At 39.5% G+C, this 12,130-nt stretch overlaps 1 protein-coding gene across 1 annotated transcript in view; it reads right to left on the bottom strand.

The window, feature by feature from the left end:
* The window catches only part of CENPP (centromere protein P), a 250,947-nt gene that overhangs the window by 223,033 nt on the left and 15,784 nt on the right, over nt 1-12,130 (bottom strand). Inside the window, exon 6 of the mRNA XM_049770903.1 lies at nt 8,100-8,196. Coding sequence (XP_049626860.1) covers nt 8,100-8,196 — 97 coding nt within the window. The remainder of the gene's footprint in view (nt 1-8,099; nt 8,197-12,130) is intronic.

Below are 12,130 nucleotides of genomic sequence, written 5' to 3'. Positions count from 1 at the left end.
CTAGCCTAGGACGGACCGCGGTTCGATCCCCCGGTGTCCCATATGGCCCCCCAAGAAGCCAGGAGCAACTTCTGAGCGCATAGCCAGGAGTAACCCCTGAGCGTCACAGGGTGTGGCCCAAAAACCAAAAAAAAAATAAAAAAAAAAAAAAAAAAACCAGAAATGAGAATCTTCTCAATAAACTTACTATCATGTAAGACATAAAAACAAAGTGAATTTTTTGATGATATTGCACACCACATTTCTATATCTTAAAAAACACATTCATATTAATGCAAACAGATTATATAATTGCACATATTCAATGGTGAGAATTCAACTTCAATTCAATACCAGTGCTTAGAAATTAAAAATTCCTAAAATTGTATCAGAGACATAATACAATGGGTAGGGTGCTTGCCTTGCATGGGGCCAATCTAGTTTCAATATTCGGCATCCTAATTGGTCTCCTGAGCACAGCCAGGAGTGATCCCTGAGCAAAGAGTCAGGAGTAAGTCCTGGGAATCTCTGGGTGTGAATCAAAAACAAACAAAAATTACTTTTTCTTTTAATATCTTTATTTAAACACCTTGAAAAAAATTTCCTCTTGCTCATACTCCCACTCAAAAGTTAGTTTGGAGTTGGAGAGATAGTACCATGGGTGGGCACTTGTCTTGCACTTGGCCAACCTGATTCTATCCCGGATTCCATTAAGTCCCCCAAACTAAAAAAAAAAGTGGAAAAGTCTCCACATTGATTCTGGGTTACATACAAAGTTATCAGTGCTATAACAATCTGAAATGGACTGTGTCTATAAAAATTACAGATAATAGGGGCTGGAGAGATAGCATGGATGTAAGGCATTTGCCTTGCATGCAGAAGAACGGTGGTTCAAATCCCAGCATCCCATATGGTTCCCGAGCCTGCCAAGAGCGATTTCTGAGTGTAGAGCCAGGAATAACTCCTGAGCACTGCTGGGTGTGATCCAAAAAACAAAAACAAAACAACAACAACAAAAAAAAATACAGATAATAGGGGCTGGAGAGATAGCCTGGAGGTAAGGCGTTTGCCTTGCAAGCAGAAGGTCAGTTGTTGGAATCCTGGCATCCCATATGGTCCCCATAGCCTACCAGGAGTGATTTCTGAGCCAAAAGCCAGGAGTAACCCCTGACCACTACGGGTGTGACCCAAAAACAAAACAAAACAAAATTACAGATAATAAACTGGAATAAATACAAATAAATAATAAAATAGAAAATAAAAATAAATTGGAATCACTGGGTATGAATGAAATTGGTTTTTATATGCTATGCTCAGAACAAATATGTAGTCAAAGTTTTAACATCTGCTTGTTTTTCCCCTACTTAGAAAGACTTCCTGTTTTATAAATTTTGGCCCTTATGTCAAGTTGACCCCACAATTAAACATTTTTTATTAAAACATCAGTGATACCTGAATGCCACAATAACTCCCCTTCAACACTTATGAAATCATTCACTGTTTTAGTTTGATAAGTAATAACAAAATAGTTATATCCTTTTCTCATGATCTGTGTACATGCCTCATTTCTAAATGGAAACTTTCTAAGTATGTTTTCTTTTTTGTTCCCCCATTCACAATAAAATATGTTGATACAACCAAACTCCTAAGTGAACTGAAGACACCATAAATACTAGAAAATAAATTTCACTTAAACAAAATGTATGTAGTGGGAAAATAGAATCTTTAAGTATTAAAATCTTGAATAAATCAATGGAAATAAGATACAATTCTGTCTGGAAAAATTAACTTGTTGAAAGAGTTGAATGAGGGGCCGGGCGGTGGCGCTGGAGGTAAGGTGCCTGCCTTATCTGCGCTAGCCTAGGAGACGGACCGCGGTTCGATCCCCCGGCGTCCCATATGGTCCCCCAAGCCAGGAGCGACTTCTGAGCGCATAGCCAGGAGTAACCCCTGAGTGTTACCGGGTGTGGCCCAAAAACCAAAAAAAAAAAAAAAAAAAAGAAAGAGTTGAATGATGGAGACAACATCATGAAAGATACCCAGAAGAGACTTGGCTTATGTTTCTAGATTCAGGACTAACCTAAAGAGAAACACAAATTTGAGAAAATCTGAAAGCCAAATATTTAGATAAAATAATTAAGGGGAAAGAGAGATAGTACACTGGGTAGGGCACTTGACTTGAATGTAAATGACCCAGGTTCTCTCCTCAGTATCCCATATGATCCCTTAAGCCCCACCAGGAGTGCAGAACCAGGATTAAACCCTGAGCAGTATCAAGTGTGGCATAAAAAAAACCCCAAATTATGATGATGATGATGATGATAATAATAATAATAATAATAATAACAGGGACCGAAGTGATAGCACAGCGGTAATAATAATAATAATAATAATAATAATAATAATAATAATAATAATAGGGACCGAAGTGATAGCACAGCGGTAAGGTGTTTGCCTTGCACGCAGCCAACCCAGGACAGACTGTGGTTCAAATCTCAGCATCCCACATGGTTCTGCAAGCCTGCCAGGAGCAACTTCTTGAGTGTAGAGCCAGGACTAACTCCTGAGGGCCACCAGGTGTGACCCAAAAACCAAAATAAATAAATAAAATAATAATAGTAATAACAGTAAAAGATAGAAAAGACCTTAAGATAACAAAATATTAACTCAATCAATTTATGGAACCAAGACAATCTCTGTCTATGTAACATTTTTAAAGAAATAAAAAACCATATTAAAATTGCATAGAGTCTAAAAAGATGCCAAATATACACATCCTCATCTCAACATGGTGATAGTAATTAAAGGCATGAAAATGGCATTAGGTAAAACACTAGAATAGTGAACCCAGTATATAAAACCTTCAGGGGTCTTCAAACTACGGCCCGCGGGCCACATATTATATTTATTCCCATTTTGTTTGTTCACTTCTAAATAAGATATATGCAGCGTGCATAGAAATTTGTTCATAATTTTTGTTTTTACTATAATCTGGCCCTCCAACAGTCTGAAGGACAGTGAACTGGCCCCCTGTTTAAAAAGTTTGAAGACCCCTGATACACAGTCAGATTTTTGTTGAGAAAAGTGTCAAAATCACTTAAAAGGATAACCTGTTTGGTAAATAATGCTGGAAAAACTGGACCACCATGTACAAAATATGAACTTAAGACTCTCGTTTTTACCATTATACAAAAATTGACTTAAACTAGGGGCTATATGGGGCCAGAGAGATAGCATGAAGGTAGAGCATTTGCCTTACATGCAGAAGGATGGTGGTTCAAATCCTGGCATCCCATATGGTCCACGAGCCTAGCCAGGAGTGATTTCTGAGCATAGAGTCAGGAGTAACCCCTGAGCGCTGCAGGATGTGACCCAAAAAGAAAACAAAAAACAAACAAACTACATGGGACCAGAGTGATAGCACATCAGTAGGGTGCTTGCCTAGCATGCTGCCGATCCAGGATGGACCCAGGTTTGATCCCTGGCATCCCATATGGTCCTCCAAGCTTGCCAGGAGCCATATCTGAGCACATAGCCAGGAGGAACTCCTAATAGCCACCAAGTGTGGCCCAAAAACAAACAAAACAAAAGAACTAAAAAACAAAAACCCAAAGAAAAAACAAACTATGGGCTGGAGAGACAGTTCAATGGGTAGGGCGCTTGTTTTATACTTGAACAAACTGGGTTTGATCCCCATCATCAAAAATGGACCCACAAGCACTGCCAGGAGTGATCCCTGCATGAAAAGCCAGAAATAAGCCCTAAGCACATCTGAGTATGCACAAAACAAAACAAGAATTAATTCAAAATAGATAGAATACAAACTTAAAAGCTAAATTATAGGGCATGAGAGAGAGAACACTGTGTAGAGAGCTTGCCTTGGATGCAGCACATGTGGTTTTGATTCTTAGCATCTTATGAGTTTCCCTGAGCCCCACCAGGTGTAATCCCTGGGCTAGGAGCTAGATCTGAGCATTGCCAGGTGTGACCCTCCCCAACAAAGAAACAAAAACAAATAAAAGACTTGAGCAGGAGCCGGAGAGATAGCATGGAGGTAGGGCGTTTGCCTTGCATGCAGAAGGATGGTGATTCAAATCCTGGCATTCCATGTGGCCCCCTGAGCCTCTCAGAAGTGATTTCTGAGCACAGAGCCAGGAGTAACCCCTGAGCACTGCCAGGTGTGACCCAAAACCAAAACCAAAACAAAACAAAAAAAACTTGAGCAATAAAAAGTCTATATTAAAAATTTTATGACATCAAATTTGCATATAATTTCTTGAACATAATAAGGGACAAACTATAAAAATGTTGATTAAAAATAAAATATGACATTCAATTTAGAAATGCTTTCTTCAGTCAAAACACAGACAATTAAAAAAAAAAACTATGCCTCATTGACATGTAAAATTTGGAGCCAGGGATATGTCGCAAAGGGGTGGAGCAACAACCCCTGATCAGCTTTGCAGAATGTGGACTTGGTGGACTCCAAGCACTGTAGGATAATCCTGGAGGATCCCAGTGCAAAAGTCTGCAAGCATCACCATGTTTGGCCCATACTTTCTCCTGAGTATCATTGGGAATAATCTCCAGGTCTCTGAGCACTGTTCCCTATTAAAATGTTTTAAAAACTTAAAGAATCTGTGCATCAAAAGACACAATCACGAGGCCGGAGAGATAGCATGGAGGTAAGGTCATGCAGGAGGTCATCAGTTCGAATCCCGGCGTCCCATATGGTCCCCCGTGCCTGCCAGGAGCAATTTCTGAGCGTGGAGCCAGGAATAATCCCTGAGCACTGCCATGTGTGACCCAAAAACCACACACACACAAAAAAAGACACAGTCAAGAGAATAAAAGGGCTGGGCTGGAGCAATAGCACAGTAGGTAGGGCTTTTGCCTTGCACACAGCCAACCTGTGTTCAATTCCCAGCATCCCATATGGTCCCTCAAGCCTGCTAGGAGCAATGTCTGACCGCAGAGCCAGGTGTAACTCCTGAGTGCCTCCATGTGTGTCCCCAAACAAAAAAACAAAAGAGAATGAAAAGGTAATCTAGAGAACTAAAGAAAATACTGACCATCATTACTTTGGTATCTAAAATATAAAAAAGAACTCCTACAATAAGAATAAAACAATCAAACTGATTTAGTCTAGGGCAAAAGACTACAACCAGAGAAAATATAAAAATAGCCCATAGAGCCAAAGTCAAAGACAATAGAATCAAGAGGTTCAAACTATAACAATCTAAACACAAAATGGACCTATTACACTGGTAGACTAGATGGCTAAGGGTGGAGGTATGGGATGCATGCTGGGAACTCTGGTAGAGGGAGGTCCACACTGGTAGTGGGAATGGCCCTAATTCATTGTCACTATATACCTGAAATACAACTATGAGGACTTGTAATTCACAATGGTCTCAATAAAAAAAATTTTTTGTGTGTTTGGGCCACACCCGTTTGACGCTCAGGGGTTACTCCTGGCTATGCGCTCAGAAATCGGCCCTGGCTTGGGGGGATCATATGGGACACCTGGGGATTGAACAGCGGTCCATCCTACGCTAGCGCTTGCAAGGCAGACACCTTACCTCTAGCGCCACCTTTCCGGCCCCAATAAATTTTTTTTTAAAAAATAGCCAATACCCGGAGAGATAGCACAGAGGCGTTTGCCTTGCAAGCAGCCAATCCAGGACCAAAGGTCCTGACCCTTTGTATATTTACATTTCAGAACAGTCTTTATGTGGCAATCATAAATAATTTGACATTATCCAAATAGGTATATTACATAGCCAACAGTTTTAACTATACTGAAATAAAAATTATAAAAAGCACTACTTTATATGAATCAGGATCCAGCAAAAAATCTAATGTATGATAAAGACATTAAAAATATACTTAGTTCACCAGGTCTTCTAGAAACATAATGTAAGACTCTATCCCAGGCTTCATCCTAGGATCAGTGCAATGAACAAGACCACCAACTACAGAAGACTGATTAAAACAACAGTGAAGGAACAAAACTTCTAGAACCATAAAGAAAGACTTCATCATAAGCTCCATTCCTTGACCTGTGCAGATACCAAGATCTCTAGACACAGAGGTCTGATTTTATCACCCATGACAGAGCAAAAGTCTTCCATACACCACAAAAGGACCTAAGGGAGAGTAAATGAACACGCAAGGAGTCTGTAGTTATTTCCCTGACAGTATACTTCAAGGGTGGAGAAACCCTGTATCTTAGGTCAAGGAAATTCCCTTTCTAATTTCCCCAATATTTACTGTGCCTATGCACAAAAAAAAAAAAAAAAAAAAGCAGCACAAAATAATTTTATATATTTATTTATTTATTTTTGGTTTTTGGTTTTGCTATTGTTGTTGTTGTTTTCATTTTTTAATGCTGTTTTATTTTTGTTTTAGGACTGTGGTTATTATGTGGTGCTTGTCTTTATTGCTGTAGTGCTCATTGGATTTTTTGTTTGATTTTTCTTTCTGTATTGTGGTGTTTCTCTTCCTTTTTCCTTTTCTTCTCTCAAACTGATGTTGAGAGCCTCTAAGTACTTTGCCCATTTTTGGCTTGTTTGATTTTTACCCCATTTTATTGCTTTTCTTTTCTTCAAACATAACCACATAACTTGAACCATATTGTTCCGCTTCTCAAATTGAGAGGGAAATAATGAAGGGTATCAAGACCAAACAGTTGTATGATCACTAAGTAGTAATAAAAACGATCGGACTTAAACACCAATTCCAAAGCCAATGACAAAAGAATCGATACCCAATCTACAACAAGCTAGACACAGAGGGGACCACTTATACTAGCAGCCCGAGGGGCAAGGGAGGGGGATATGGGATGCAAGCTGGGAACGGGGGTAGAGGAAGGACAACTTTGGTGATGGGAATTCCCCTGATTCAATGTTAATAAGTACCTAAAATATTACTGTGAAAGATATGTAATCCACTTTGGTCAAAATAAAAATTATTATAATAAAAATATATATACTTAGTTCAGGAATTGAACAATAATTTGCTGATCACCCTGTTTTGATCATATTCTAAGCATTATCATTTTACTTTAAGAACCCTTAATGTTTCAGAGTATATGCTTTAAAATAAAGATAAACTATAGAAATAATTCAAAGATTTGTACAGAAGCACTGCTTTATTTACTCAAAATACTTGCAAATTCTAGTAGCCAATGAAAATTCCATTGTTTGGAGCAAGAGATAGCACAGTGTATAAGTGTTTGCTTGCGTGTGGCCAACCTGGGTTCAATTCCCATATGGTTTTTCTGAGCCTGCCAGGAGTGTTTCTGAGTGCAGATCAGGAGTAACCCATGAACGCTGCCAGGTATAGGTACAAAAACAAAAAAAAAAAGAAAGGAAGGAAGGAAGGAAGAAGGAAGGAAGGAAGGAAGGAAGGAAGGAAGGAAGGAAGGAAGGAAGGAAGGAAGGAAGGAAGGAGGGAGGGAGGGAGGGAGGAAGGAAGGAAGGAAGGAAGGGAGGAAGGGAGAAAGAGAAAGAGAGAAAGAAAGAAAGAAAGAAAGAAAGAAAGAAAGAAAGAAAGAAAGAAAGAAAGAAAGAAAGAAAGAAAGAAAGAAAGAAGGAAGGAAGGAAGGAAGGAAGGAAGGAAGGAAGGAAGGAAGGAAGGAAGGAAGGAAGGAAGGAAGGAAGGAAGGAAGGAAGGAAGGAAGGAAGGAAAGAAAGAAAGAAAGAAAGAAAGAAAGAAAGAAAGAAAGAAAGAAAGAAAGAAAGAAAGAAAGAAAGAAAGAAAGAAAGAAAGAGAAAGAAAGGAAGAAAGGAAGGAAGGAAGGAAGGAAGGAAGGAAGGAAGGAAGGAAGGAAGGAAGGAAGGAAGGAAGAAAGAAAGAAAGAGAAAGAAAGGAAGGGAGGAAGGAAGGAAGGAAGGAAGAAAGATGAAAGAAAGAAAGAAAGAAAGAAAGAAAGAAAGAAAGAAAGAAAGAAAGAAAGAAAGAAAGAAAGAAAGAAAGAAAGAAAGAAAGAAAGAAAGAAAGAAAGAAAGAAAGAAAAAATTCCATTCTTTGAAAACCTTAAGGAAAGACTATTATGTTAAAGCAAAGTAGTACCACTTTTACTTTATATGTTTAAAGTTAAAGAATTTAGACTTTACCTTGAAATGTTTTAATGTGCGCTTACGATATTCACACCACTCTATAAAAAAGCGTAGGCTTTGGAAGAATAAGAAAAGATCTCTGCTTTCTTCTGTCCTGTACAAATGTAAGATAAAATGATTAATCAATATCATCACATGAACCCCAATCTTCCAATTTTGCTTTACTTCTATCCTACACAAAAGCTACAAAAAACACGTGATATAAAACTGAAGACAGAAGAGAGTTCAATAGGCTAAGTGTATTTTCTGCATGTAAGAAGTGTGGGTTTAAACCCCAGGACCTCAAGGTCCTTAAAACAAGGCCACAAGCATGGAACAAGATGTAAACCATGAGCATCACTGGATATAGCCTCCCAAAGTACTTGGGAGTTTTTATATACTCAATCTTATACTTTTGTCTTTGCACCCCTGCGATTGCAAATGTTAATTTCTCAATCTGGAATACTCTTTCACTATTTTCAAATATTTCAATCCTATTCATCTTTTCTTTTATTATACACCAAAAATTTGTGGTGACAGTAATAAATATCTTATCTTTATCCAAGTTTTGTTCACAGGGTTTCAAAAAACCCAATTTCTAAGTGACAAGAGTGTATTTATCATATTAATGTGGCAACTCAAAGTGGTATGGATAACCTCAACAGCAGATCACCAAAAAGACCAACCACATGATTAAAGAACTAGCTAGAGGGGTTTGGAGCGATAGCACAGCAGTAGGGCATTTGCCTTGCATGTGGCCAACACAGGATGGATGGTGGCTTGAATATCGGGATCCCATATGGTCCCAAGCCTGCCAGGAGTGATTTCTGAGTGCAGAGCTAAGAGTAATTCCTGAGCACCGCCAAGTTTAACCCAAACACAAAAACAAAATCTAGCTAGAACCTTGGGCACCAGACTACCAGTGAAAAAAGTGAATCTAAAGATTTAGTTTGATATGTCTACTCATTAACTGATGCATATATCGGTGATGATAAAAATTCAGTGCAATAATTTTGTAACATGCACTTTACTGTATAAATTTGCTGCTTCTAGGGCTTTTCAGTGGAGTTGTCAATGTATTCTGTTAATTGCTTTGAAAAGGATTTTCAATATATGTTGAAGAGTCACAGTAAAAGTGGATATCTATGTCTTGTACCTACCCTCAGGAGGGCATTCAGTTTTTGCCCATAAAGGATGTTAACTGTGGATTAATTGTAGATGACCTTTATAATATTAAGTTCCTTTGAGTGTCATTTTGTGAGACTTTTTATCAAGAATTGATGCTGAATCTTACTGAATGCTTTTGCTGCATTCATGAAATGACCATATGGTTTTTATCCTTCCTTTCAATAATGTGGTATATCACATTAGTTGATTTACATATATTGAACTGACTGTTCATCCCTGTCTTGCTTTGCATGCAGCAGACCCAGATTCAATCCCTGACATATGGTCCCCCGAGTCTGCCAGGAGTAATTTCTGAGCATATAGCCATAAGTAACTCATGGGTGCTGCCAGGTATAGACAAAAAAAAAAAAAAAAAAAGGAAGGGAGGGAGGGAGGGAGGGAGGGAGTGAGGGGGAGAGAGAGGAAGGAAGGAAGGAAGGAAGGAAGGAAGGAAGGAAGGAAGGAAGGAAGGAAGGAAGGAAGGAAGGAAGGAAGGAAGGAAGGAAGGAAGGAAGGAAGGAAGGAAGGAAGGAAGGAAGGAAGGAAGGAAGGAAGGAAAGAAAGAAAGAAAGAAAGAAAGAAAGAAAGAAAGAAAGAAAGAAAGAAAGAAAGAAAGAAAGAAAGAAAGAAAGAAAGAAAGAAAGAAAGAAAGAAAGAAAGAAAGAAAGAAAGAAAGAAAGAAAAATCTCATATGATGCTTTGTATTTCTGAAGTGTTATTATAATATTCTCACTTTCATTTCTGGTCCAATTATCAAGGGTTTCTCTCTTATTTTTTGTGAGTCTAGCCAGGGGTTACTGGTTTTGCTGATTCTTCCCAAAACTCACTCCTGAACTGGGATTAAGACACTTATCTTTCATGCAATTGATTCTGGTTCAAACCCTGACATCACATGGTATTCCAAGCACCACATGGAAGCACACCATACAAAGTCACAAGTAGTCCCCCACCCAATACTGCTGGGTGCGGTCCCAAACACTCCTAGACAAAAACAAACTCTTGGTTTCACTGATCTTTTGTACTGTAGGACTTTGCAATTTATTTTGGGCTGCATTTATTGTTCTCTTTCTAGTTTCTTGAAGTATATAACAGTAGGTCATATACTCACCATATTTTCCGGAGTACAAGACGACTTTTTTTGTTTGTTTGTTTTTGGCCACACCCGGTGATACTCAGGGATTACTTCTGGCTATGCGCTCAGAAATCGCTCCTGGCTTGGAGACCATATGGGACCGCGGGGGGGGGGGGGGGGGGGGTGAAGGGGGATCGAATCATGGTCCATCCTAGGCTAGTGCTGACAAGGCAGATACCTTACCACTCCACGCCACCGCTCCAACCCCAAGACGACTTTTTTTTTTTTTTTTTTTTTTTTTTTTTGTGGTTTTTGGGTCACACCCGGCAGTGCTCAGGGGTTATTCCTGGCTCCAGGCTCAGAAATTGCTCCTGGCAGGCACGGGAGGACCATATATGGGACGCCGGGATTCGAACCGATGACCTCCTGCATGAGAGGCAAACGCCTTACCTCCATGCTATCTCTCCGGCCCCCCAAGACGACTTTTTAACCCATGAAAAACTTCTTAAAAGTCGGTGGTCATCTTTTTTTTTTTTTTTGGTTTTTGGGCCACACCCAGTAACGCTCAGGGGTTACTCCTGGCTATGTGCTCAGAAGTTGCTCCTGGCTTGGGGGACCATATGGGACACCGGGGGATCGAACAGCGGTCCGTCCAAGGTTAGCGCAGGCAAGGCAGGCACCTTACCTTTAGCGCCACCGCCCGGCCCCCCGGTGGTCATCTTATACGCCTGAATACGGCATGCTGAAACTTACTTCAACTTCAGGGACTAGTGATCCGCCCTCCTCTTACCACTGCATCCCATCCAGCTGCCAGACACCATCACTCAATCCTCTGCTTGTCCTGATTCATCTTTCAGGGCACACAGAGGAGCTGAGTTACCAAGCACTGCATCTCATTCAGCCACGGGGTATGTGGCTTTTTGGTGTTCAGACCTCTGTTCAGGTTTTATGGAACACAGAGGAGGTGCTCTGTTCCCTCTATTAATCACTACTAACAGTGATTAATAGAGGGATTAATAGTTTAATATTAAACGTGATTAATAGTGTCCTATTAATCACTGCACCCCAGCCAGCTGCTCTTGGAGGAACCCCTCTCCCTGCTCTCAATGTAGATCACAATTAAAAAATCACACTCACTAGAAATGACAAATGTAAAATAATTGTTGGCACTCCAAAATCTAGCTTTATTAAACATATACTGTTAACCTTTGAGGGTTCTACTCTTTTTCTCTTATGTCTTTTAATTTCCAGTTGGTCTGTGTTAAAAGAGAGGTAGTCTTATACGGCGAATATAGCCCAAACCCTATATTTTAACAGGAAAAGTAGGGGGTTGTTTTATATGCTGAGTCATCTTATATGCCGGAAAATATGGTATATGTTCTTGCTTCATAATGAATGCCTCTTACACTATGAACTTCTCTTTATTTATTGTTTTGGGGGCCACATCCGACAGTGCTCAGGAGTTGCTCCTGACTTTGTGCTCAGAAATTACCGCTGGCAGGCTCAGGGGACTATATGGGATGCCAGGGTTTAAACCCAAGTTGACCACATACAAAGCAAATACCCTCCTGGCTGTGCTTTGGCTCTGGCCCGGAATTTCTCTTTTAGTACAGCTTTTATTGTGTCTCATAACTTCATTCTCATTCATGTTCATGAATCTTTATTAAAAACTTTATTTATTTATTTATTAAAAAATTTATTTATTTATTATTTATTTAAAATTTATTAAAAATTTATTTAAAACTGGGGTTGGCTATATGCAAGTCAAGTGCCATAACCTCCACACTATTTTTCCAGTCCCTGTGCCCAT

This window comes from Suncus etruscus, chromosome 3, assembly GCF_024139225.1.
Source record: "Suncus etruscus isolate mSunEtr1 chromosome 3, mSunEtr1.pri.cur, whole genome shotgun sequence".
Lineage (NCBI taxonomy): Eukaryota > Metazoa > Chordata > Mammalia > Eulipotyphla > Soricidae > Suncus > Suncus etruscus.
The sequence above is the reverse complement of the archived record's forward strand: the minus strand, read 5'-3'. Positions and strand labels throughout refer to the sequence as shown.